The 26293-nt window shown below is 35.6% G+C and overlaps 1 protein-coding gene across 1 annotated transcript in view; it reads right to left on the reverse strand.

Moving 5' to 3' along the window:
* Positions 1–6074: 6074 nt before the first annotated feature.
* The window catches only part of nhlrc2 (NHL repeat containing 2), a 43441-nt gene continuing 23222 nt past the window's right edge, over positions 6075–26293 (reverse strand). The window contains exons 6-11 of the mRNA XM_088635745.1: positions 17098–17191; positions 16601–16832; positions 14639–14761; positions 13358–13567; positions 12708–12924; positions 6075–6879 (exon numbers count right to left, since the gene is read on the reverse strand). Of these exons, the coding sequence (XP_088491871.1) occupies positions 6620–6879; positions 12708–12924; positions 13358–13567; positions 14639–14761; positions 16601–16832; positions 17098–17191 (1136 nt within the window). The 3' untranslated portion in view covers positions 6075–6619. The remainder of the gene's footprint in view (positions 6880–12707; positions 12925–13357; positions 13568–14638; positions 14762–16600; positions 16833–17097; positions 17192–26293) is intronic.

Genomic DNA, 26293 nt, shown 5'->3' on the forward strand with positions numbered 1-26293 from the left:
GTTTTTTAGGAGAACTACACTTTTTTTCAAGTATTGCTTCATTTAAATAAGTATGATTCAGCTTCTTATTTCACATGCATATTTACATCGGTCTTTTGGGAAAATTATCTACCACATTTACAGAGGAGAAATGTCAATACTGTATGTAGGTGTTCTTTTGAAAATATTTCATTTCTGCATCCAACATGCATCTGAATTTCAAACAAAAATGCCCAGGAATCCATAAAAGGTTGTCCCTGTGTTTGCATATGCACTGTTGGTGTCTTCATTAGTGTTATTAAAATAAAAAAATACTAACAAAATTAAACACAAACGAACAAAGGAGAAATCCAGAAAAGCTCGGAAAAGGGAACTGTTGTACAAGCATATCCAATTATTACCAAATCATCCTGAGACGTAAAGACATTCTGAAGAGATAAAAAACAGATCCTAAGTCAAGTGAATCACAGATTGTATGAATAAACCAGAACATTTTAAATTAAAAAAAAAAATAAAAAGGAGGCAAAAAGAGCTACAACAATTAAATTGTGCAGCTGTTCCTGAGGAATGTAAAACAAAAACAAATTCTATTTATCATGGAACTTTAAAATGTTTCATTTTAAGTTAACAATGTTATGTGAACGTAAGCAAAAACAATCATATAATCAGTATTTAGGACTGCCAGCACTGGAGAGATGCTTTCCGAACACAAAGGGAAAGCAAACTCTGTCCAACACGAGGTCATTCTGTCCATCTGTGTAACCTGAACTTTCTTTGCTTTAAAATTAAAATTAAATGAATCTGGGAGACTGCTTCCAGTTTTTTTTAAAAGATTGGACTCAAAATAAATACATTTATAATACATGGACAGAGGAAACTGGTATCTCATACTTATTCTAACCCGACAAATAATTTAGGCAATTACCTTGTTCCTGGGCAATTTGTCAGCAGAGGCTCCTTGGTTAAGTGTCTTGAAAAGGAAACTGGTCTTCACAACATGTGTTGTTTAAATGTGTGTACATATTCATCCTAATCACGAACAAAAATTGCACTCGGACGAGAGAATGAAAAACAGTAATTTGTCTGCATAAACGTATTACTTACCATAACAGAGGATTAAAATAAACAGTCAGGCCAGCATTTACATTTTGATTTTCAAAAGCAGAAGAGTCGTGAACTCTGCCATCCACACTTGTTTTCCTGAAAACAAATGCAGGAATTAATCATTTAAAGCTGATTGAACTGAACACCAGTTCTTCACACACCCCTGAACACTTGCTGTACCTTAATTTAAAATGGCACAGAATTTCAGGCAAGTAAATATCTTTTTTTTTTTTGCATTAAATGTGTTCAGGGGTTCTGGAGTTAATTTTATTTTGTCATGTAAGATTTCAGGATATCTAATCAGACAAGATTTTTTAAAGAAACTAGTCATCTAGGGCAGTAGTCTGTTAAACTATGGCTAGTCACTAAACCTTAAGAAAATGCAGGTTTGGCTTGGTTTTCCCCTTAGCCATGATTTGAGTTTAAGGGTGTTACAGAGTCACACAGAGAGTAAAACAATACACTAGTTTAGGAAAAAAAATACTTAAAAACATTGTTCACTTTTGTATATTCTGTGCAACCCTGCTGTGTTAGTATTCCCATTTCTTCAATTTAAGGCCTTTGCACAAAGCAGCTAATCATTTCAAAATCACTTAAACAGTCATTCCCTGGTTCAATACTTAAGTAAAATAACACTTAAATACACTAAATAGCAGTGGTTTTCATAAGCAGCCCATTGCCCTATAGTTCCACACTTTACATATAAGATTTTAACAATGAGCAGAGACCTGTTAAACATCAACGTGAACCAGTTAAAGCAAATACTCACTACAATTAAATAGCCAGCTGGAATGAAAAACACAGGGCCTTGAGTTGCAGCCCTCTATAGATCTACTCACTTCACATTTTCATTGCAAACTACTGGCTTCATTAGACTTTGTAACTATTTTCACCTCTTATAGCATTAGACTTGAAATTAACATTCACTCTGCATCTTGAGTAAATCAAAAATTCGACTCACCCACCAGTTGCAAGTTACTAGCATAATACCTTGGGTTTCCACTGGCCAAAAACTGCTGCAAACCAAACGAAAACCATCAAGACAGGGGTTTTCAATCTGTGATTGCTGGAGGGCAGGAGTGCAGAACATTTTGATTTAACCAGGGTCCAGGAGTTTCACAGTCCATCTGTTGCAGGTATACTTCCAATAAACAGGTGTCTAAAATTTAAGCAATTAGGCCAAAGAATCAGTGTGACCTGGATTTGGGAACTGTGGGTTTGATGGGATTGTGTATCACACCCTCAGGATCAAAAAGCAGAAAGTGCAGGGGCTGCCATTTCAATTATGAGCAGAAGTGAGAAATCCTGCAATCAAATTTCATGTAAGGGGGTATATCCTATGTTAGTAGTAGTAGTGGTAGTGGAATAAAAGTGGCACTTTCTTTCTATACTATTGCATGACTGGTCCAAACAGTACTTTTTCAGTAATTGCCCTGTAATTACTTAATTAAACCTATTGCCTAGGATCACTCAAACAACCATGGATATTCTGGAACAAAGAACTGGAATGGAAAGCAAGTGCCAGAAATTGGCAAAGTTGCCCGTTCCCGTCCTACGTCCCTGGTGTGAGCTCAGGCTTTGTTTTAGGCATACCATTGCAATGAAGAAATACAACATCCACAGTATTTGTGTGGAGTGTCAGCAAAATGGAACAGTACCAAGCTGTTTTGAGGGCACTGCAACATATTTAAATACTCTTGGAGAAAGGAACATCCCACTTGTATGGTTTATTCTGTCACGGGAACGTAGCTGGGACATAATGCATGACTAAGAACTGGCGAATAATGCTTTCACTGGCCAAGAGAGAAAACCACAGTTAACTAGTTATAAAACTGGCACTTCTGTCCAAAGTGTTCCAGTAAGAGTTTTTTAAAGCCATGGAAGAAGCACCAATAATTCCTTTAGAGGAACAAGATACCTTTCTGAACTATTTAAATCTGCAATGCGCACATGGAGAATAAAAGCCTAAGTGGAATAGCCAATGAAACTGAAGATATGATGCTTTAAATAATGTGGTTGGGATGGCAATTAATTTAAAAAGCTGATGAAAACCCAGTACAACTGAGTAAATATAGCGAGGTCAGCAGGATTTCCAGTCTTATTTGTCAAAATACAGAGATTATGTAACCAGGTAATACCTTGTTTTTCTTCATGTAAACTTGGGCTGAAAGTGCTAGAAGCTTGACACCTTCACTGTTGAACCAGAGCTGCCTTTCCACATATTACGTCCTACCCAAATACTTATGCCAGAGACGTCTCTAAGCTCACCCCCATTGATTTATATGCCCTCACATTTTGTATTAAAAATTGCATACTTGCCGAGAGCTTCCGACTGCCATTTGTACAGAGCTTGAACCATTACTCAATTAATTTATGCTTATGCAGTCAATGAGAATGCAGCAGAGTCCTTCATAACTTCAGGCCATATCATCAGATGTGTGTGAAATGATAAGAGGTGATTGCAGTACAATTCTGCAAGCCTAGGTTATCTAATTGATAACTTTCACAACTAATATGACAATTTGTTGGTTATATTTTAAGTATCATTTCTAAGTGGATGTGACAGATCATTTTGTTGCTCTGCCTAAAGTGTGGTGTCTCTTTCTCTGCACCACCACTATAAATTGATTTTTCTTTTGCTCCAGAGGGTTGAAGAACACCAACAAACACTACATCCAGTGGCAACCTACTGTAATTTACCTCCTGATGGCTCTCATCCAAATACCATTCAGTACCAGTGTTGCTTCTGAGATCTACTGAGGTGGTATAGCTAAATCCTATTTTTATTCATTCGTCATCTTTCGTATTCATTTATCAGAATTATAAAGTTTTTCAACAAAAGTCTTCTTGGATGGATTGTATAAGAAAACTGCATTTGAGGATGCCACTAACTAAAACACCTGATTAACTGAAATGAATATCTTTCTTTACAAAAGTTTTTATATTTTAAATTCTGCAACAACCTTTTCTATACAATAATCCCTTGCTATATGAGCTTAATGCATTTCTTAAAATCTGCTTGTAAGGTAAAAACCTGTGTAAAAGAACAGAAGCTCTGATTAGTTTCAGAACTAAAAAATGTAACCAAACCTCCCTTACTTTAATGCGGCAAAGAATGGTACATAAGAATGAAAACAGTAACACTCCTGGTTAATTATTCGAGTAACATGCTTAAAGTCCTAAGCTAATGCATAAATGATAGGTAGGAAAACAATAATACTCCTGCTCATGTACAGTATAGCAGTTACATTGTTATAGTCATTAACAAATGCATGAACATAAAAATGTGTCTATCCTGTAATATACGCACTCAACACACCCAAGCCTTTAATAGAAGAAAAGTTAAGATGCAATAAAAAATAAAAGGTAAATTACTCATCCAAGAAGATGCAAGAACAGAAGAGTCCAGCTCAGACTCAGACTCAGCTCAGCTCAGAGCCAGAATATGCTTGTTAAATGAAAAAGGAATGACTACATCTTGAATAGAGGTTGCTTATATAGCGAGGGATTAATGTATTCACTTGCAATTATATACCACATGTTCCTGGAGTCTCATGTCAATACTGATTCTCTTGTTTCTCTAAAAAAGCTTCATTGGCACACAAATTTAAATGCTTGGTCACATCAAAAAGCTCAAAATATTAAAACAATGACAAAAATATTTTATTTTTTATTTAATAAATAAAAGGTTGGTAAGGTAAGAAACATATTATATTATATATATTATAACATCATTATAATGTTAGAAAAATATTTTTTGAGAAGAAAGTGCAACTATAAGTGCTCTGGTATACATCAGCATTAGTGCACCAGTGAATAACAATGTACTGTAGCCTTGGGTACCTGTAAGAAACACAGTTTACACTTAATATGTGCAAAAGGCAAGACAAAGCATAGGAACTTTTGCTTTAAATTCACATAAGCTGTTTGTATCTTCATTTTACTATTGATGAACTTTTATTATAATGGCAAAAATATTTACCTTAAAGTTATACACATACAAACCAAATTCTTGTTTAATTCAGATACAAGTAATTTGGAATAATAACAGCACTGGTATTACCTGATAGTGAAGTGAACTTTTGTAAAAAAAAAAGCTTATTGCTATTTGTTTTGTAGAACCTGAGCTTGGTCTCATATTTTGAAATGCACTAACATATAAATATACATATAATATAAATTAATCCAGGTTATAAATGTCACCTCTATAAAACAACTGAAAAGATGGACATTTTATTTACTGTGCACTACATAAACACAGTATTATGCTGATACCCATGTGAACATTCCAAAAAATGAAAAAAATGTTGTAAAATGTAATTCTGAATCATTGTAAACTGGTTGCAAACTTGATATTAAATTGTTAAATACATGTACAAGTTAATACATATGCCCATATTCTAAACAAATTAAAGAGTCTAAATCAAAATCAAGAATGAAAATAATTCAGTTGCTAATGTGATGTTTACATGCACCTCTGCATGTAAGTGCAGTGTAAGCAATTATTATTATATAATTATATTATTATATTATTATTATATTATTATTAACAATTATTATAAGTGTAAGCAATTATTATTATTATTATTATTACCTCTCACTTGTAAAGCCAAAAATCCAAAATATAATACAAAGCATCTATCTTAGGTCTACTAATACGGTAACTGAAAGCAACAGATGTTTTGAAAGACAACAGGTAAGTAAACTTGTGTGATACAGCAACGTGGGTCTGTCTTTGCCTTTGCAGTGTTCCCCAGAATAGCTCTGCAAAAAGATAACTTAAAGGCTCAAATATCAGGTCAGGTTTTACTACAGCATGTCTACTGCTGGTAATACAGGCAGAACAAAATTTAATTTCACTGTAATTTTCAAAGATTCGCTTCCCTTTGATTACCTTCATTTATCCTGCTGTGATGGGGAACACACTGGTCTTACACTGCTTAACAAGATCCTCTGAGACAGTTCACACAGAAAAAAAAAACAAGGGGTGATGAAGGAGTAAAACAAGTTTTGAAAACTTAATTTTATTTTTAATCAAATATTTAAGTGTTTCCTGTTTGAACTCTTCAATTGCAAAATATGCGTGCATCACTCCTCAAGCTTTGCAATTATGAAGCTTCTTTTCCTATCAGAAGTTAATTCAAAGCTATCTGGTTTCCGGGTCTCACTAGAGACGGCATGCTATGGTGCAATGATTTTCATAAACTCTCCATAATTATGAGTTGAACCAGTAAGATATATAACAAATCTGAATAAATCTCTGTGAGTACTCAAGTGTACTTTTTAGTCTATGTCCCACAGAAGAGACACAGACCTTTAAATAGGACTGCATCACTCTGAGCTAAATCTCTAACAAAATGTCTTACCATTGCAGGGAGTAGGAAGTTTATGTTCATACCATCTTACATCCTAGAAAATCCGTTTATTGGTAATCGTAATGCACAAAGACAAGCCACTCTTCTCTTGGTAACATTTAACAACAGCAAAAACAGTAAATGGTTGTACCTGAGAAAAACCTTGTTTGAGAGCAGAACCATTAATTAAAGTCATAACAGAGCACTATTTGTGCTGTGTTACCTTCCTTTTTGTTATCCATTTGCAAAGGTTGCCTGAATGAGACAGCCTTCATCATACAAGTGTTGTCATTTAAGCTGCAGTAATAGAGACATACACCAACTAGCAGGACAGGGTTAGATATTGGTATGCTGGATGGGACAGTCGCTGATATTGCTAGAGGCTGTGAAAGGTCCACTATGTCTCCGCTTGAGCGCTGGTCTTGAAGGAGCCAATCATTGCCTAGACAAAAAACAAACACATTTTTAAAATGCCATCACATACGTAGTCCCACTTTCCTCCTCATAAAAACAACAAAAATGCTAGCACATGTACAAACTCTGTTTAAAGATTTTCCAACCCTTTTTAGCATATCCCATAATCAGCACTTAATTACAATAAATGAGTAATTCAGCATTTAAAGTTACACAGAACTTTAATGATATTAAAGACTGATCATTTCAAGGTAAAGAAATACACAGGTAAAAGTAAAAAAATATCGAATTCCCCAAGCATGACATAAATTTACGCTGTTTGGAAAATAAAAATTACAACTTTAACCTTGAGCATAAATATTAAATGTGACACTGTTTTTCGTAGGTAGAAACTTGCCATGTACAGTTTGTACAACCACGATACTAAAATGAACACTTTCTTTTTTCTTTATTTAAAAGCGGATCTTTTGGATTTATTCAATTACAAAGCTTTTAATAATTCTATAAATGAATTTCCTGTATTCACTTACAAAAGACACCAATGACTATGTATAGTAACCTCTGCAGAAGAAAATCCCTTTCCCATGTCATTAGGTAGGTTAGATAGGTATTTCATTTTAACAGGTTCTGTTTTCTTTACACCTTAACAACATTAAATTTTATAAAAAGAATGAACAGTTCCTGTTTGTGGGGACTTTCTACTTTGCCCTAATCCTTAGTGAGCTTTCCCTGAATTGGCCATGTAAACCTGATTGTGCCTCACAATATATACAAATATTCCTATACATGAATAAAATTATGCTAAAACAAGCAACCTCAAAAACGCCTCCAAAATACAAACTGTTTCAGAGCTAATCGATTTAGCATTTCAAGGGATTTTTGCCAGACTGTAATTTTAAACTTTGTGTAGCAGACCACCCAGTCAAAATGCATTGCTGCTTATTATTTGTTAAAATGAGCTGAGCAGTTTTTTTCCTCTCTGTTCTAGTGTGTATAAGGTCCCTCATGGTTAATGAAAACTGTATTCGAAGCATTATGTCTTTGATAATGTGCTGGTGTGTTTAAAATAAGAAACTGCCGATGTTGCCTACAGAAATTCTCATTTCCATCCATCCACTTTCAGCCTGCTTGTCCTGATGAGGGTCGTGGCTGCTCTCTTTTCAGTGGGCCGGAAAAATCCCTCAAGATGCATCAAAAAACCTCTCTACAATTTTAACATCACAACCTTTAAAAAAGCATTTTAAAGATGGAATATCTTTTCAACTTAATTTTTCTTGTTTTGCTGGAAAAACACAGTAATACTTATACTATATAACAGTATTATCATTACGTATAATAATGATGCAACTTAAAATTTATATATTTAAAAAAAAAATAAATCTACAGTTTACATTTATGACAGTATTTGCTGAACAAACTATATAGCAAAGAAGGGCAGTCACCACAGGTTAATTCAACAAGGGACCCAGTATTCTGGTATTCACGTACAATGTGTTCTGTAAGCCAATAAGAAAAGCAAAGTCATACAGAATAGAGAGGACTGTTAGATGCCTCTGAGGAATTATCTCTCAGTGGCAGTTATACTCAGTCATGCCAATTTTTCTTGTTCAACCATGCCTGTAAAACATTTCTGACACTAAAAAAGCAAACTTAATTTAAAAATCCTGCCTGGGACACCACTGACATTACTGCTAACATTTCTCTGTACTTATTTCACAATACAATTAATTCTTTCCATTACAATATTTGATCATTGTCTGAATTATTACTAGTTTGTTTTGCAGCCGTCATTAATTCAAGTTGCAGGTCTGTTAAAGTAACAAGGCAACCAAATACAGTTACAAAGATCCAAGTCCTCAATGTAATTACTCTGACATCTTGTCTTTAGACCACTGAGGTTAAGAACAATATTTCTGGAGCTTCTGAATCAGGTAGACAGGCTTGACAGCACATGAGCAGGTATCTAGTGTTACAGTCCATTAATTGATCTTAACATTCAAGCTACAATGAGGGCAATTATTTTTGCAATTAAAAGCATGTAAGCTAAATTCAGCAGAGGCTGAATTGCATATGTACGACAACGCCTGCAAGATAGGAAACTCCAAATCGTGCCACTAAGTAACTTAAAGAGCATTTTCATTTTCTTGCTCGCAATTCAAGACTGCTACCATTTTCATAATATCTAAAAAACATCAGAAACCTCTGGTGTACTAATTAAGTTAGCCCTGTGACTTCCCAGACACTTGTAGGCTTGTGGTGCTTGTGGTGGTCATGGACAGATGCTTCTTGCCCTTAGTTGGTTAAGAACCTCCAGTAAAGGCTTTATCTTACATGTTGTAAGATAAGTGGTTTTTATAGATAATAAATAATAAGCTATCCAAACCAAATATTCAATGCCACTTCAAGATAAAGGTGATAAGATCACTTTATTGGCTATATACAATTTCATGTATTAGGACTTTTCATGAATTTGTCTTTTTGCATACCCCAACTTGCTCTCCGTGAGGCACACAGGCACACAGATGGGGAGAGAAGCTTGGGTTCAGAGTGCAGGGCCAGCCATTTATACAGCACCCCTGGAGCAGTTGGGGTTAAGGGCCTTGCTCAGGGGCCCAACGGAGTAGGATTCCTCTGCTGGCCGCAGGATACGAACCGGCAACCTTCCAGCCTCCGGCGCAGATCTTTAGCCACAGAGCCACCACACCACACCTATGGTTAACTATGGTTCAACATGCTGACCAGGCAAGGATGGTGGACAGGGCCTGGCAGGGATCAAACCTTCATCTTTTTGATACTAAGAAGCAAAAAGTGTAAGCTCATAGATAATTAATCTAGATTACTTTCTGAAGTTCACATGCTTTGTATTTCAGCTTGAAGCCAGTGTAGGAAGTATAGCCAGCCTTCCACAATAAAAGCACAGTGTGCATTAACCTATGCTACAACCCTTTTCAAATTTTGCAAATTATTACTTGGGTTTTGCACCTTGTTTTTGTGATTGACCATGGATGAGGAATTGAGGAATGGGTTCAACATTGTATGCTTGTTCATAACCACAAACTTAGTCACAAACCTATTATATAAATATTTCCTTTACATTGTGACGCTAACTAATAAGAATTCTTTACACATATATAGCTTTCTTGTGGAGACTCCACTCAAAGTGCTTCACCAAGTTCTCCACTCAAATCCCCTCCACCATCACCAATGTGGAGCACCCCTTAGATGGTGTGATGGGATCCATATTGTGCCAATACGCTCACCACAGGTATCACCCACATGGACCGCAGGTGATCGCCCCCTGCTGGTCCCACTGCTGTAACCTTAGCGTTTCCCAGGAGGTCTCTCATCCAGGTACTGACCACAGTTACAGCTGCTTAGCTTTGGTGGGTGGCCAATCATGATTTGCTGGGTGATATAGCTGTGTATAGGATAGCAAAGGCAGACCTCTGTTTTTGGTCATTTTGAGCCAAGTGCAAGTACCAAATTGGGAAACCAGTATGCTACAAATAAACATGGTGGAACATCTGTCTGGTTTAACAAAAGCTACTTCCAATTTCATAAGTCATACTGATTTTGAGCTTTAATCTATGTGATATGACAGTCCATATTTACTACGGTTAAAATTTCATAGTTGAACTTTCATGCTTCCATTCCAGTGTTTATTTATGCATTAGCAGTGAATTGTATCACACAAATAAAAAATAATGAAAATTTTCTGTGAACAATTTGTACTTATGTATGGAGCCCTTAAGGGGACATGGTGTAATTTTTTGGGGGGGAAACAATTGGGTCTCAAACACAAAGATATAACGTTTGTTCTTGCCAGTAGTCATGGATACATTATCACCAAAATGCATTTAAAACATATTTTGAAGGACCTATTTTATCATAAGGGCTACAGCAACATAGACTAAATTATTGCATTAATTCAGTGCCAATCGCAAAGTTCAGGTCAGCTTCATGGCTACCGATGGAAGCACACAAAATGTCAAGAAAATCATTTGCATGTGAAGAAAGATGTTCAGTTAGGCAGTATGTTCTGTAAACCGGAAACGATATATAGTGCACACACGATAGTATCAGGTATGCACCACATTGTTTCCAAAAACAATTACACCATGTGCCCATGCACCACATTGTTTCCAAAATAAAATTACACCATGTGCCCTTGAGGGCTCTGTACTTATGTGATGAAGCATAGTTGTTAAAATAAATTGGTAGTGTATCAACTTGTCAAGTGAGAGTTCTATTTCAATAGATAGATGTTACTTGAATGCATTTTTTTCTTAGTTTGAAGTAATCTTACCTTAAGATACCTACTTTTAAGACTTGCTTACAACAGGTCACACTGATTAAGCATAATCATTTTAACCTTTATCTCTCACATTTAAATACAGAGAAGTAGCCATATAATCTTGAATCCAATTCACTCAATTCAATTGTAGTTTGGTGATTAAATGCTTTAATGGTGATTACGTTTCAGCTTGTAGTAAGTACTTATTTTACCAGATTTGTTGTTCAATGTGTTATGTACACTAAATGTGGTTTTCTTTGTGTTTCTTTGTGTTGCTTTCACAAGGAAGCACCTCATCATCCTTGGGGGGACATAACGTATGAGGAAACTGTGCTCTGCAATATACTGGTAGTGTTTTTAAGCTAATAGTGGCTCACAATGTTGTCAGCATGTAGGCATCCATCATGTTCCTGCCAATGGATGTCCATGATGGTGACTAAGATAAAGAGGTGAGGCTGTAGCTATAGCAAACTGGATTCCACCTGAGCCCAGCCCTGTTTCATTTATAATCTGTGGCTGATTGTTAATGATGCCCTGGAGCAGGTTGTCCTTTTGGGATTTGAAATTATAACCTTTCAGTTAACAGTTCAAGACACTATACACCACTCCAGACTGGCACAAGTCCACCAGTGCAAACATTACAGGCAGGACATGGATAATTGCAGCCTATATTTTGTGGCCATGGTTTGCCATAATTGAAACCCATCACAACAAGATATTGGTAACCTTACAATTATCCCTGGAGACACTATGTAAAATATTATGAGATAAGAATATGTCAAGATGGCTAAAAGTGTGGATTCTCACTTTAAACTGGTGCATAACAAATAAAAGTGCACAACATGAGGGAACAGCTGATCTACTCTTGGTGCCAAGACATACTGATGTAGTGTAACACATCCCTTATGCCAAAGACAAGCATCAAACTATTTTCTTACATGACCAAATGCCATGATTAAGTCTACAGTAGTTAATCCCTGTTAACCACAGTTAACTCTTCCAAAATATCAGACAGAGCCCACCTCCCCCCTGCCACAAAAACCCAATTCTCTAGCTTACTTGAATGTGATATATTTTCTTTTCACCAATTTAGCTCAACTAACCACCTGTTATTATATAGTCATACCTGCCTTCACTGTAACTGTATTACAACTCTTTACTGTGATAAAGGCAAAATTCTCAGGCCTACATGATGCAAAATGTGAAGAACTTATGGTGATAAGTTTTAGCAGAACTGCTAAGTAACTATGATGTTCATGGCTGTATGCATAATTTGATAGTTTTTTTAAGGCACTGCACAACATATTTCAAAATGCCATCTATGGTTTGTTTCTGTATTTCATGATATGCTGGAATAAATGTAAATTATCAATGGATAAAAATGGCAAGAACAATGACACCTGGTTCAAGTGTTTTTTTATCTTTTAATTCAAAATGATAAGGTTTCATAGATTAAATGCAGTACTGAATTTCAAATAATAATTGAGAGGGAAATGAATATATGGGTGGAACTGGAATATATTAAACTAAATTATTTAAATAAATTGGAGAATTCTGAGTACCTTCTGCTGACAGTGTCCACAAACTGGGTGCTTCCTTGGTGAGTTTTGTTCCAGAGGGGAGTGTCAGAGATAATTCAATCTCAATGTTCTGGCCAGGAGTAACCACAATAGGAGACATCTCAATCTGTGGGGTGGATTTGGGTAGCTTTGGTATCTTTCCATGAGCTGTAGATTTGTTAACTGGAGCATCCACTACATCATCAACTAAAATAGGCAGCTACCAAAAAAAAACAAAGAGAATAGTTGGTATGGTTACATGAAAAAACAGTCTTTGATCCGCTATAAAGCAGTCTGTGTAAACCTTGAAATGTCATGATCCTTGGCACAGCCTCAAACTCCCACAATCCCCCTTCTTTAAAAAGAAACACATCTTTCTTCAAATGTATGCAAAACATCCACATCCATAGTAATAAAACAACAATCAACATGACAAAAGATAAAAAATGAAAGCATTATATAAAATCTATGGTTCCAAAGTGTATTTGATGTAAAAATAAAGGTCACGTTAAATGATTTATGGCCTGCCCTTACAGAACACTGCTCAAAGGCATTGAAAAACAAATGCGCAAAGGATAATATCAAGAGCATGGCTTAGAATTCCCTGAAGTAAAGATGGTCAGTTTTTTCAACATTTAAAAAGACTCCCTTACCACTGATACAATTTGGGTCTCCAAATCCAGGATCTTTATTTGGTGGTTATTACTGTCTGCTACATAAAGGACTCTTCCATTCTCTCCCACGTGAAGACCCCCTGGCTCATTAAATGTAGACTGAGAGAAGATTGGGCCAAAGCTGTTACTTGCTTCGCCTGTGCCAGCCAGAGTGACACACTGCTTTGTTTTAGGGTCGACAACTTTAATCTGCAAAGGAATGAAATGGAGTAACACAAATTGCTCAGATTATAAATTTACCATCCATATAGTATAACGATGCATAACGATGCATAACATGGTCTGATTTAATGAATTCTGAAATACACAGATTAAATCATATACTATAATACGTCAGCATATATTATAGTATCATAGCATTAGAAGAATTCCCTTTACAGTAAACAAAATACACAAAAATGAATAGTGGAGGCTTCTATAAGCATGGGTAAAAACCCTGGATTGGGCTCTAAAGTACAAAAATACTATTATATTACATATATTAAGTTTAAGCCACAGGTCTCTCTAACAGGTACTGGAGAGCACCAAATCAGCAGGTTTTGTAAGCCATCACTAAATTGCTAATCTCTAAATACAAAGAACTCTTACACTGTGACCAAGTAAAAGACAAATTATTAAACAAGGTAATTTACAGATAATGTGGGACTAAATTCTGAGTACCCTTCAGTTTCTATGGTTTATTGAGCAGATCAATTACTACTAATAATAATATGGCTGTCTGAACACTCCATTCAGAGTTGCCAGTTGTGAATTGCAGGGTGATACAACTGCTGACTATATCCTTAATTAATCAATATCACACAGACCTTTCCAATGTTTAGAAACAGGTGACAAACGTTCACTAGCATTAACCGTTTTTGTGCTGACTGTCCAGGATCAGATTTTGATATCCCTAGTCTACACTGTAGGCAGCCACAGTCCTGTTTCATCTAGAAAAAGGACTGGATTGCCACCATCCAGTTTTCTCATCTTATTGTGCAAAAGTGACCACCAAAACTGGGGCTGTAAGTCTCTAGTGTAACCATATCTGACATTTCTTCAGCCTCATCTGTTGGGACATAAACAGAAAAAGAAGTAGAAGATGCCGTGCATGTACTATAGCCCTTATTTACTGGTATAAAACAGCTGAAAAATGTGGTTAAAAAATTGCAGTTTCAAATGTGTCAAATGTATAGCTAAGAATACAATTAACTGGTTGTTCATTTAATCTAGACACATACAGTACAACCTCTGTTCAAAATGAAGCAACTGTACAATCACCTTGTGGTTGTAGGAGTCGGCTACATAAAGAACTCCTTTCTGTGTGTTCCAGGCCACGCCAAGTGGGTGCTGTAGTTTAGCATTTATTCCTGTGCCATCCACATCTCCAAAAGCAAACAAGTTCTGTTTAAGTAGAAACAAATAACCAACCAACCAATCAATTTTCATTATCATCATTTTCATTTGAAATATCAAATGTATTAATTCTAAGAATTTTACATAATTACATTATAAAACGTCACAAACAATTCTTTGGGAAAGTGGATGGTTAACTGAATCTGTAAAGGATGCATGCGTTCTCATGTGGGGCTACTTTAAGCCTGGAACAAATGGCTTGTGTAGACACTAATTTAGTGAAATAATTATCACCCTGAACAGCATATAATCATACTATGATCAGAGTCATTCTATTATATGAAGTCTTCAAACAAACAAAAAAGTAAATGTAAGCAAATGTAAGGTTGAAGAAAATGTGTGCAAGTTCTTAATCAGTGTAGTACAAAATTATGCGAAAGGCAAATGGTCCATTACTGTGAATTGTTAGTCTAAAATGTTATTTTGAATGACCTTATATAGAAATCAACTATATAATTATGAGGAACAAAACCTGCTTCAAGTTGGATACAAATTAAAGTTGAGTAGGGCACTGCAGACGTGCTTCAAAATTGTTAATTAAGAGGAAAACAATCTTTCAAATCAGATATTTGCGTTCCACAAGGCCTTTCAAAGGAGAGGGTTCTGAACATGAAATTGGCTTTCAATGTTTTTTTGTCATCTTGATTTGTTTAAAAATATAAACAGTTGAAATAGTCTTAACACAGTTAAAAAAATAAGCAGGCAATAAATTCAGGTGAAGCATAACCACCATTACCTATCTAGCGCCTGTGTCACATGTTTTAAAAAGGCAATCAGAGTTCAGAGCAATCTGATCCACACAGCAATTTTAATCAGGAGCTAAAGAAGCAAAAAGATTTCCACGGAGTACTTACGTACAAGGTTTGAAAAAAGCCTTCAGAACAGCTGTGAGTACATAAACACTGCAGAATAGCTATGTGTCATCAGGCAATAAATACATTTCAGATAAAGGAACAAAAAGATTCATTCTTGATTGTGATTATTTTTATGCATTACCTTTGTTTGGAAACCAATACAGTGGTGTGAAAAAGTGTTTGCCCCCTTCCTGATTTCTTATTTTTTTGCATGTTTGTCACACTGAAATGTTTCAGATCATCAAACAAATTGAAATATTAGACAAAGATAACACAAGTAAACACAAAATGCAGTTTTTAAATGAAGGTTTTTATTATCAAGGGAAAAAAAATCTTGTTTTATCTTTGTCTAATATTTCAATTTGTTTGATGATCTGAAACATTTCAGTGTGACAAACATGCACAAAAATAAGAAATCAGGAGGGGGGCAAACACTTTTTCACACCACTGTATATGTAATTCTACCTTTTCAACTGCTCCTATTTTCAATTTTGTCTTCCATATTTGGAAGGACTAGATGTTAGAAAATTAAATAATCACACTGTACTTAAGTCATCTTAACATACTGCAGCTTGAGAGGTTTAACATTCAAATTGGATGCAACTATGATTCAGATAGCTTAGCTGAGGCACTACCTAAACAAACATTAATAAGCATGATATAATAAGTATACAACTGTATATCTGATTTTCGTACTACTTTATTAACATCTTCCACAGCGAAATGCTGGCATTTTTAATTGTATATATCATAACCATGTCTCTTCCAATAAGCGTGGGATTTTCATTGAACAGTCAAAGATTTCTAACATTCTGAACAGATTAAGATCAAAATTGATCTTTCTCTAGAAGGAAACAGAGGCGCAAAACATGCACCTGCACCCATCCTTTATCAGCTTAAGTGTGATCTAACAGATCTTTAGCCCCTGGTGTGTGGAGACGGTACTCAATGCAGAATGGCAGGTTTGCATTACCAAAGGGTCCCTCTCTCCTCCCACCAGATGCTTCACAGCTCCATCCTTCAGTGAGATGGCGCGTATAGTACTGCTCTCACTGTCCGCAATGAAAATACAGTTCCAAGGTTCCTCAGGGGCAGGAGCCAGACCAGAAGGCTGAGCGAACCCTGCTTTGTGAGGATAGGCGTTATTCCTGTTCTCCTCATTTCCACTTCCAGCAAAACGGATGCAGGTCCCCTTCTTGTACTCACTAGAAAGCAATTAGATTTTCATTTTAGATGTTGCTTTTTTATCTTACCTTTTTTTTGGTGGGGGTTAAACATACTGTAATGAAGAAGACTGAAAAATTATCCTAAACTCAGCATGGAAAATTAAAAGAGCAATTTCAATACAAATCTTTGTGGTATGAAACATTCTGGACTATGTGATTTTTTTGTATATCACTACCCTTAACAGACTGAAAGCCTACTATATTAATTTCAATTTAAAATTGAACAATTTGACTAGCAGCTCACCTTCCTTTTGGAAGTTTGCCATCTTCTAGGAACAGTGCCCAGATCTGATGAGTACCAGCCATAGCAATCCATAAAATGTTCTTCTCATCTCCCCCTGAAATCAAATGCAACAAGTCCTGTAAGAATCTGTGTCAGATATGAGACTAGTCTTGACGTATGTACTGTACTGTTTAAATCTACTTTCTCAAGACATACTGTATTCTGCTCCTGAGCTTGTATAATGCGTTATGTATTGAATCACAATACCTTCTGATCAATAATACTGCACCTTTAAAATGTAACTAACTACAAAGAAGAAAAAAACTCAAAAGACTTGAGTGCTAATACATCACCTGGTTTTCAACTTCTCAGATATTTAATGGATTACTTATAAAACCATCAGATGCAATCACTGAATGCATTAAATTATTCATTCTCCATTTATTAAAACTAAATAGAACGTCCAGAGTTACTCAGCATTTTATTTTGGTCTAGAACAGGGGTCCTCATTCCTGGTCCTGGAGGTCTGGTGTGTCCTAAATGCTTTCAGTTCAGATGTGCACTTAGCCTTAATTATCTTATGTAAGAGGACACGGGGAAGGGTCATCTCTAACAGGTACTTCCGAAACGAAACGCTGAAAATGCTAGAGATGGACCTTAGCGAGATGGCGGACAAAACGAATCAGCTGACCAGTAGATGGAAAGGGTCTACCTTAAGAGACAACGAGACACAGCTGAGACGCATCAGGAACCGGGATATAAGTGGCCCGGAGGCAGTGAACAGCGCGGAAACCGGTAAGGTGAATGCGTTTTGGAGGAAAAGAGTGGAAAGAGGTGGATGTTAAGGATCGGGCTAACGAACGACTGCAAGGAGAAAGGTTTATGATTTTGGATTACGGACACTGGTTTAGGATACATCGCGGATTGTCTTTATTACGAACTTTTGGAACTCGGAACGAATCAGGACTAAGGGAACGGATTGCGGACTGTATTAGGAAGACAGTTGTTGGAAGAAACGCCACGGATCGGAGGACAGTAAAGTGTGGTGTAAGTACGACCTTCGTTTACATAAACTATTCCCCCGGAGACACCACACTTATGATATAATTAATTTGTCCATTTTACAGCCCCTCCTAGTTCTTAACATGAATGATATGAAAGCCCAGGACCAGCAATTGGGAACTCCAGGTCTAGAAAATCCCATGGCTAGAAAGCTTAATGAAAGAGAGGCATAATGCTGAGGATTACCCAGAGTAACCGAGAGTATCAACTACCAGCATCATAGACTCTTTTGCACTTGAGAGTGGAGTCGCAATAGACATTCAAATGGAAACTTCGCAATGTTTTATTCAGCTTAAAAAGATTCAAATAAAACTAAGAGGCTTCTTAAGAGCCCCGTATGACCAGCCTTAAACTGTATTAGACTTTAATACTGTAAAGTATTAAAGTATGTAATGTATTAATACAACAACAAAATGAATGTTCTTAACAGCAATTATTTTAATTCCAACAAAAATATTTGAACAAATTGGTTATTAATGCAAATATGGTTTCAAAGCATAGTGGTGTGCTTTTCTGTAGTTATCACTACTGCCTCGCAACTGTCTGAAGTTATATTCTGGCTTCCAGTACCTGTCTGTGTGGAATTTGTGTATTCAAGTCATGTTTGTGCTAGGAACTGTAGTTTATCCCACCTTCCAAAGACATGCAAGCTGGGATTGGTTATTCGAAATTGACTAATTTGTGAGTAGTTAAGCAAGTGTAACCAATTAATTTTTTGTTGGAAAAAGCAAGTACTGGATGAGTGAAAATAAGAGTAATAGACCAAATTAAACATGTTGGGACAAATGTCTGATCTTATTTCTGATACTTCACATGTTAATATCAATTTCAATTAAGATTTTATCTGTTTTCTGCACTCAGTTTAATGTACATGTAGTAATATATTTTTAAATGTAAAGAGTGGTGATGCTACCACTCAACAGTATTGTTTTGAAAGTGCATTATCCTTTTGAAGGAGATAAAGCAGTTGCAATAGTAGATGTTGGACACTAAAAAAGAACAAGACAGTTGCAAACAACAAATTGTACTAAGTCATTCAATATCATGCAACATACTGTTGTACTTTCTGAACCTCTAAGAACATTTGGTTTAAAATAGCTTACCACCCAGGTCAGCATTTATATTGCTGCCTCAGTTTTTGCCATTTATCTTCACCAGTATAATAGCTTGTGGTTTAATTTTCTCAGTGTTCCTGTGAGTGAATTACTGTGTTCATGAAAAAAGACTAAGCTATCTAAAAGGTGTACCAAAGCATTTGAGTAATGCTGTGATATAGAAGTTGCCTTCCTGTTCTCATTGAAATACTAATTGCTGCATTTATAAGGCATTTACCTATGCATTCAGATCCAGCCATTTTATTCCAAATACTTTTTAAATTAGGCTGTACACTACATGCAGTAGACTTATAAAAATTAAGTTCACATACTGTTCCATTCTTCTACCATACAGGAAACTGTCAACTTGTAGGGTGTAAACAAGGTGATAAAAAAAACAAAAGGACAAAGTCTTTTTAAACTAGACAGAAAAATAAACCTGTGCGTACATTTAAAAACAGCATTGAAGTCTACGCAAATGTCACCAAATTGATTTTCTTTTTCTTTTAAACAACAGACAGACAAAGTAAATAGAGTGAAATATTGCTCAGTGATGAGTCACTGCTGTGGGAAATTGAAAACTGAAAAGAACAAGGTTGCTGTTCTTACCACAAGTGGATTTTAAGACTGTGGCTGCACCCTCATAGATTTTCAATTTTTGTATTAGGGAAGGGTGATTGTTACAAGTTATAGTAATAGTAATTAGAGAATAGGGGAAACGGTTACATGCATTGTAGTTAACCATTATGACTCACCTGTAGCTGTTTTATTTGATGGGGGGGGGGAAAAAAATAATTATAAACTTTTGAGGAGGTTAACAATAACAAACTTATGGAGGGGTTAAAAAAAGTAATTTCCTACTTCAGATCTTATAGCTTTACAACAAACAAAACCTATTAAATGTAATAGGAAACATATGCTTGATGGAATCAGTGTGAATCCCCTTGAAAAATAAAATCACTAGAACTGTGATAGGGGTTATACCAAAGATCTGGTTCATGGAGAACCACAAACTGATTATAACTGCTGCAGAACAGCAGTTCACATGGTAAAAATAGCATCACATTTTAATGCTTCATATATAAACTGCAGCACTTTTTGTGGAAAACAAGGCTGTAATTTGTGCCACACGGAGAACAATTTGTGATAGGACTACAATGTCTAAGAAGAAAAACTCCTCCACCCTTTTTTGTGTTTTAGTGTTTGGTTAATTATTTCATCTTATGCTTTGCCTGCAAAGTTGTTAGACTTCTAAAAATAACTGGCAAAATTAATGTTTTGTTTTGTTCTATAAACCACTGTTGATAAAATGAATATAAGAGGTAAATACATCAACAGATATCATTCACATTAGAAAACAAATGTCTTTTGCCATCTACTTAAAGGTTTGCTAAATGGACACCCTTCATTTTACTTTTTAAAACTTAAGAATACCGGTGTAATACAAGTGGATTGATAGCACTTTGTACATATAGGTTCTATTTTCAAATACATTCACTAAACAAAACATGTTTGTATATGTCACCTCCTTATACTCAGCACAACATTTAAAGTATACCAGCAAGTTACATTTAACATGTACACTTTATTGCTTATTGCTTTATGCATTACAACACAAAGCATTTATAAACTATGAAGAAAATTTAATATTGCTAAGAATACTATATGGACAACTCTAATGCAACTGAATTTTGAAGAGCAGGGGGTTGACACCAAGAAGTTCTTTAAAAGGGGTCCAAAAGTGACGTCCTACTTCTTCGGTAAACGAACTGTGCTTTCATTCAAGACTCATGATGCTATCAACTTCCACAGCTGTCTTGCGGGACAATACTGGGACTATCTGATGGACGTTTTATCAGAGCTGTAGCAACAGTATCTGAAATCCATGGAATCAAGAACAAAATATTCCAAAAACCATACAGCAGCCAGAAGAGCTTGATACAAAGACTTAAATAAAAAGGCACAGAGATTAAATATTAAGCAGTTCCAAATCAGGAAAAGACTATCTTGTTTATCCAGCTGTTACTGAAGAAATGGGGGGTGAGGTGTGGGGGAGTAAACCAATATACACCGAGGCATTAAAATCTCAACATACAGGATGCTACTGGCTCAAATACTCATTTGAGTTTTTATCACCTCTCAGTATATGAAATGGAGACACTATGGAAAAAATGGAAAACAAAAAAAAAACAAACGCACTAGAACAAAGGTTACTTATAAACCCACAGAAAAACAATAAAAAGAAAAGGTATTAGTACAGCTAATTTGAAGGCAACAGATTTTAATTTAGAATCATTTAAGATTTGGTACTGCAAGGAATTCTTCAAATAAATTAAAACACAAAGAAATGGCTATAATTGTAGTGTCAAAAAACTTTATGCATTCACAACACAATTATCATTCTACTGGGGCATTAGTCTACTAATTCATCTTCAGTGAAATACTGAAGTAATGAAAATGCTTATTTCTCATCAACAATTATGTCAAGGAATAAAGATTAGACAATTGTATTCTTTAAAACACTACTATATTACTCAACGTTTAAAGTTTCTAAACCAAAATAATACATAGATTTCAAGAATTCATATATTCAAACTGCATTAATTAACACAGGAAAGTACATGTAAAAAGCTTTTGGATACAATTCCTATTAAATTTTGTGCACAGTTGTCTCCGTGAGAATGATCTGAGGAATTTGTCTATCAGCAGTAAATTCTGAAGTGCACAGATTTTTTATTCACCCTCCAGCATTAGAGTTTTATTTAATATAATAATTTTGAACCCCAAAAATGATCATGTGTTTTTTTCTCCACATTTATATACATTTTAACTGGATTTGTGATTAACAGTAACATTTAATTAAGCATGGTGTTATGGAATTTTGTCTTACAGCATCCCTTGTTAATCTGGAAACGTGCACATCTATGGTAAGTCTTTAGAAACAGTCTAGTATCCACTAGTTAAATGTCTTTGGAGTGGACTTCTTGGGTTTGTGCCATAAATCTGCCCCTGAAATGTGCAAGTGTTTATTTTAAGATGCTGCTATCAGTAGCTGAAAGAGAACCCTTGAGGTTTTGTCCCATTGCTCTGAAGATTAGACAGAAGAAATAAAACGCGATGCACAGTATACTGTTGTTTCAGTGAAGAATGCTTTCGGCACAGTTTTAAAAGTTTCAAAAGAAGGGATAAATGCCTTTCATGTGTGAATCAAAAAACGTCAAACAGATCTACAAGATGATTTGAGTCATAAGCCTATTATTTGTAACAAATTCATCTTTAAAACACAACTTATTTTAATTAGATGTAATCCTCCCAGCTGAATACAAGGGTTTAACTGTAAATGATAAATATATTAACATGACTATAGCTTACAGACATAATAAAATACTATTGTAAATACAAACCATTAATAAATTATTTGTGTGAATGGATGTGTTACCAAGCATATACATTCTACAGCATTCACAACGCCCTTGAAGAACTTAATGTGAACCATTTCTCAACTGGGGTTGCAGCCCCCCACAATCTCACAAATGAAAAAATGAGGAGATGGGATAATTAGGGCCAGAAAAGAGGAGGCTATTCACCACTGTAATGTTTCTGTTAATGAATAACTTTACACTGAAGTAGTACAGCTCATGGACGTTTTCTAAAATGATCTATCAAAAGAAATCTCATTCCTATAGGTGCAACAGTGAACTGCTCGTCTGAGAGCAGATCAGACTTGATGAGTTTCTATGTCTGGCACTGTGGATTCCTTGCAGTTTGGACTGCAGCTTTGCTCTCTTAATAGATAAGGAAGGCTGGCAGCAACTAAGTTAATGTATGACATGTTTAATAAAGGTATTTGTTTCTGACTCAGAAAATTAAACCTGTCAGCTTATTTTTCTTTCTATATCTGTAAGCCAGAGCTCTTTTCATCCAGCTGAATCAGTTATACGAGAGCGAGGATGTAAAAGTATTTCAAATTAACTTGGAAATTGATGGCTTGCGTCGTGCAGACGTAAAACTTAACATTAGTGTCCAGTTGTCGATGCCCCCCTTTAAAAAACGACTTTTAATTTATAAAATGCCACTGATGCCTAGCATCTGAAATCACTGTGCAAGGCATTTGGGATCCTAGGATCTGTGTGAACAAGATGAGGTGAGGTGTCTCGAACTTCCATGGCTCACTGGCATACATGCATTGAGCAGCTGCTCTTCAAACTAAGACATCATGTAAAGGACATTAACTTACTTGCTAAGAAGACTGAATTAGATAAGTGTCTGAGGAGATTGAGGTGTGGTAATCAGAGGAGGACTTGACATGTAGCCATAGGTGTATGGCCATAAAGGCAGCATGTCTTTCATGAACACTCTCACCGGTGAACAATGGAAAAAATAGCACATTCCCCCTTAAACGTGCTGACAGAGCTTGCTTTTAGAAGTGGAAAAGATAGCACTGAAGGGGTTACAACTTACAGCTGAAGAAATCGATAAAACAAAGGAAACAATACTTTTCAAAAAGGACTGCTTTGAGTTGGAATAATAAAGTCTTATACTATCAAACATTTAAAGGAAAGGAGGGAAAAATAAGTCATCTTTGACGAGACTTTAATGGATATTTACAATTCTCATCCAAAAAAAGACAATCAATAATTTTACCTATGAATTAAAGTGCAAGGAATAATTAACTTAAAGATCATTTAACTTTTAGTCATAAACGGTGCCTGGAAGCAATTTTGCAAATACATGTTCCAGTTACTTGGCTTAAATATATGATTAAACCCACCACTGTTTAAAAATTACTATAGTAATAGGCAAAAAAATCTTTCATATTGAATAGCAGTGCAAATGTATAAATGACAAATCCAAATGAAAATTTTATGGAACAATTAACAAATGTATTTGTTACTTTCTATAACCTGGCCACTGCAATCAAAATCTAAACCGAAAGTTTAGACAATAAAAATGTTTTTTCAAATCATTGCCTACTGCAGTATGGACTGCAATGTGTTCACATCAACATATGATTGATGCTCTACATGGCATCTGTACTGGTAAAATGGAGTTTCATCATTTCAGGCATTCTACCTGCTAGAGCAGTACATCAGATCTAATATCTCATTTAACAATCACTCTAAAGTAGAATTGAACTAAAATGTCTACCCACAATACCCTTTCTTTAAAAATGCTTTCACTTTGTGAATATCTGGATTGCAAACTTTACATTTCCTTAAGAGCTGTTAACCTGCGCAAACTTAAAGCTAAATACATTTGCTGAAACCTCGCCTTTTAAAAAACGGAGAGGTAAGAAAATAGTAAAATCATTGTCATTACATTCTGAAGCCAGATGCATCCTCTTTTCACAAACAGTTACATTAGAGCTTAATGTACCTACTATAGTACGATAGTATATTATCCACATTTTTCCATCTTCATTTTTTTTTCTGAGAGCACTATTAACAATAAAAACAATTAAAGTAGAAATAAATCTCATCACATTAGATTTTAAGAGTGATCACTTTAATGTTGTTGAATAATCGTCAGTACATTCATTATGTAACAGGAGATTGGCAAACCCAAAAAATCTCCCAGTTTTACTTGTAGGCTATTAAAGACAGAAAAAAATGGATACGCAGGGAATTGTTTGTTGCGGATTTAGACTAATTAATATTACTTCATTGAACAAAGATTGTTTTTTCTGTTATGCAGTCATGCCAAGTTTTAATATTTCCATACTAGAGTCAATCACTCCTTGATTATTTCAGACGAGTGGGGAATAAAATATTATAATGTAATAGGCCAATATATACATTTAACAGCTCACTGGCTGATACATTTAAGCAGTTCACGTACAAATGATAAAATGAAGGGAGCAAAACACAGAAAAGCAGTCAGACATTAAACCAACTGTGAATGACTGCCGAAAATAACGGGCAGTACACAACAATTGGAATTTGGAAATATTTATCAACAATAGGTTTTTTAGATTGGGGTTTCAGCTCTTCCTCCCCCCCCCCCCCCCCCCCCCACTTCTGGAACTGCTCAGTTTGAGGAGACAAGACCTGACATCACACGAAGATTCAATACTGTAGTTCAAGAGCACAGGTGTCTAACTAATGGTTCAAACACTGGGAGCTGTTTGGGAGAAATCTGGACACAAAACAAGGTAACACTGCAAAGTGCCGGGCTCTGTAGAAAACATATAAAAATATGCTAGGCCAAGCAAAGGGAGGTGGCATCATGCACATGTCTCTCGGTCTTTTTACTTTGCTCTGTGGATTCACATTTTATTGTAAGCTGCATTTTAAGTGAACATTGGAAAATTAATCCACCACACCTGCTCTGGTATAGCAATGGTCTTTATAACAGCTCACAGCTAACAAAATCAGAAATATGGCAGTAGTATCATTAACACGTCATATTTGGCCAGGAGATATTTCAGTGTTCAATACAGAGTATGCAAAGATGACAATTCAGTACTTCTCTCTTTTTCTCAAGACGGAAATATCTGGAGTGTCTCTTGCATGCGTGAATTTATAAAGACTATGATTCCAGAATGTAGGCAAGTGTGGTAACACAATGCATAATGAAGTGACATAATGGTAATACGTTTATTTTATCAACCTTGCCATCTGATCTTTAACACGACTTCATGTGGTGTGATAGGACAGCAGGTTCATACAAGAGTGCAGATCCTGTCTGAACTACAGTATCAGTCAAAAGTTTGAGTACCCCTGCTTGAAACTAGGTTTTTCCTGATTATCTGTGCTTTAAACTGTATAAACTTGTCTAGAAACACTTAATATTTAATTACATAATATTTGTACTTATCTTAAGTGAACTGCATTGAAAATGTTATTTTCATTTTCATTAAAATGAACACCCAAAGCAAGCAGATTTCAGTCTGAAGCCCAGGTTAGCTAGGCCAAAAAAAGGTCCAATTTCTGTGTTTTTGGCCCAGGCGAGTCTCTGCCTCTTATTCTGCACTCTTAACAATGGTTCTTTGCAGCAATTCTTCCTGGTAGGCCAGCTTCGTGCAATCTCCTCTGAAGTTGATGTTGAAACATCTGTTCTTC

This window comes from Lepisosteus platostomus, chromosome 6 (genome assembly GCF_059453375.1).
Source record: "Lepisosteus platostomus isolate fLepPlt1 chromosome 6, fLepPlt1.hap1, whole genome shotgun sequence".
NCBI lineage: Eukaryota > Metazoa > Chordata > Actinopteri > Semionotiformes > Lepisosteidae > Lepisosteus > Lepisosteus platostomus.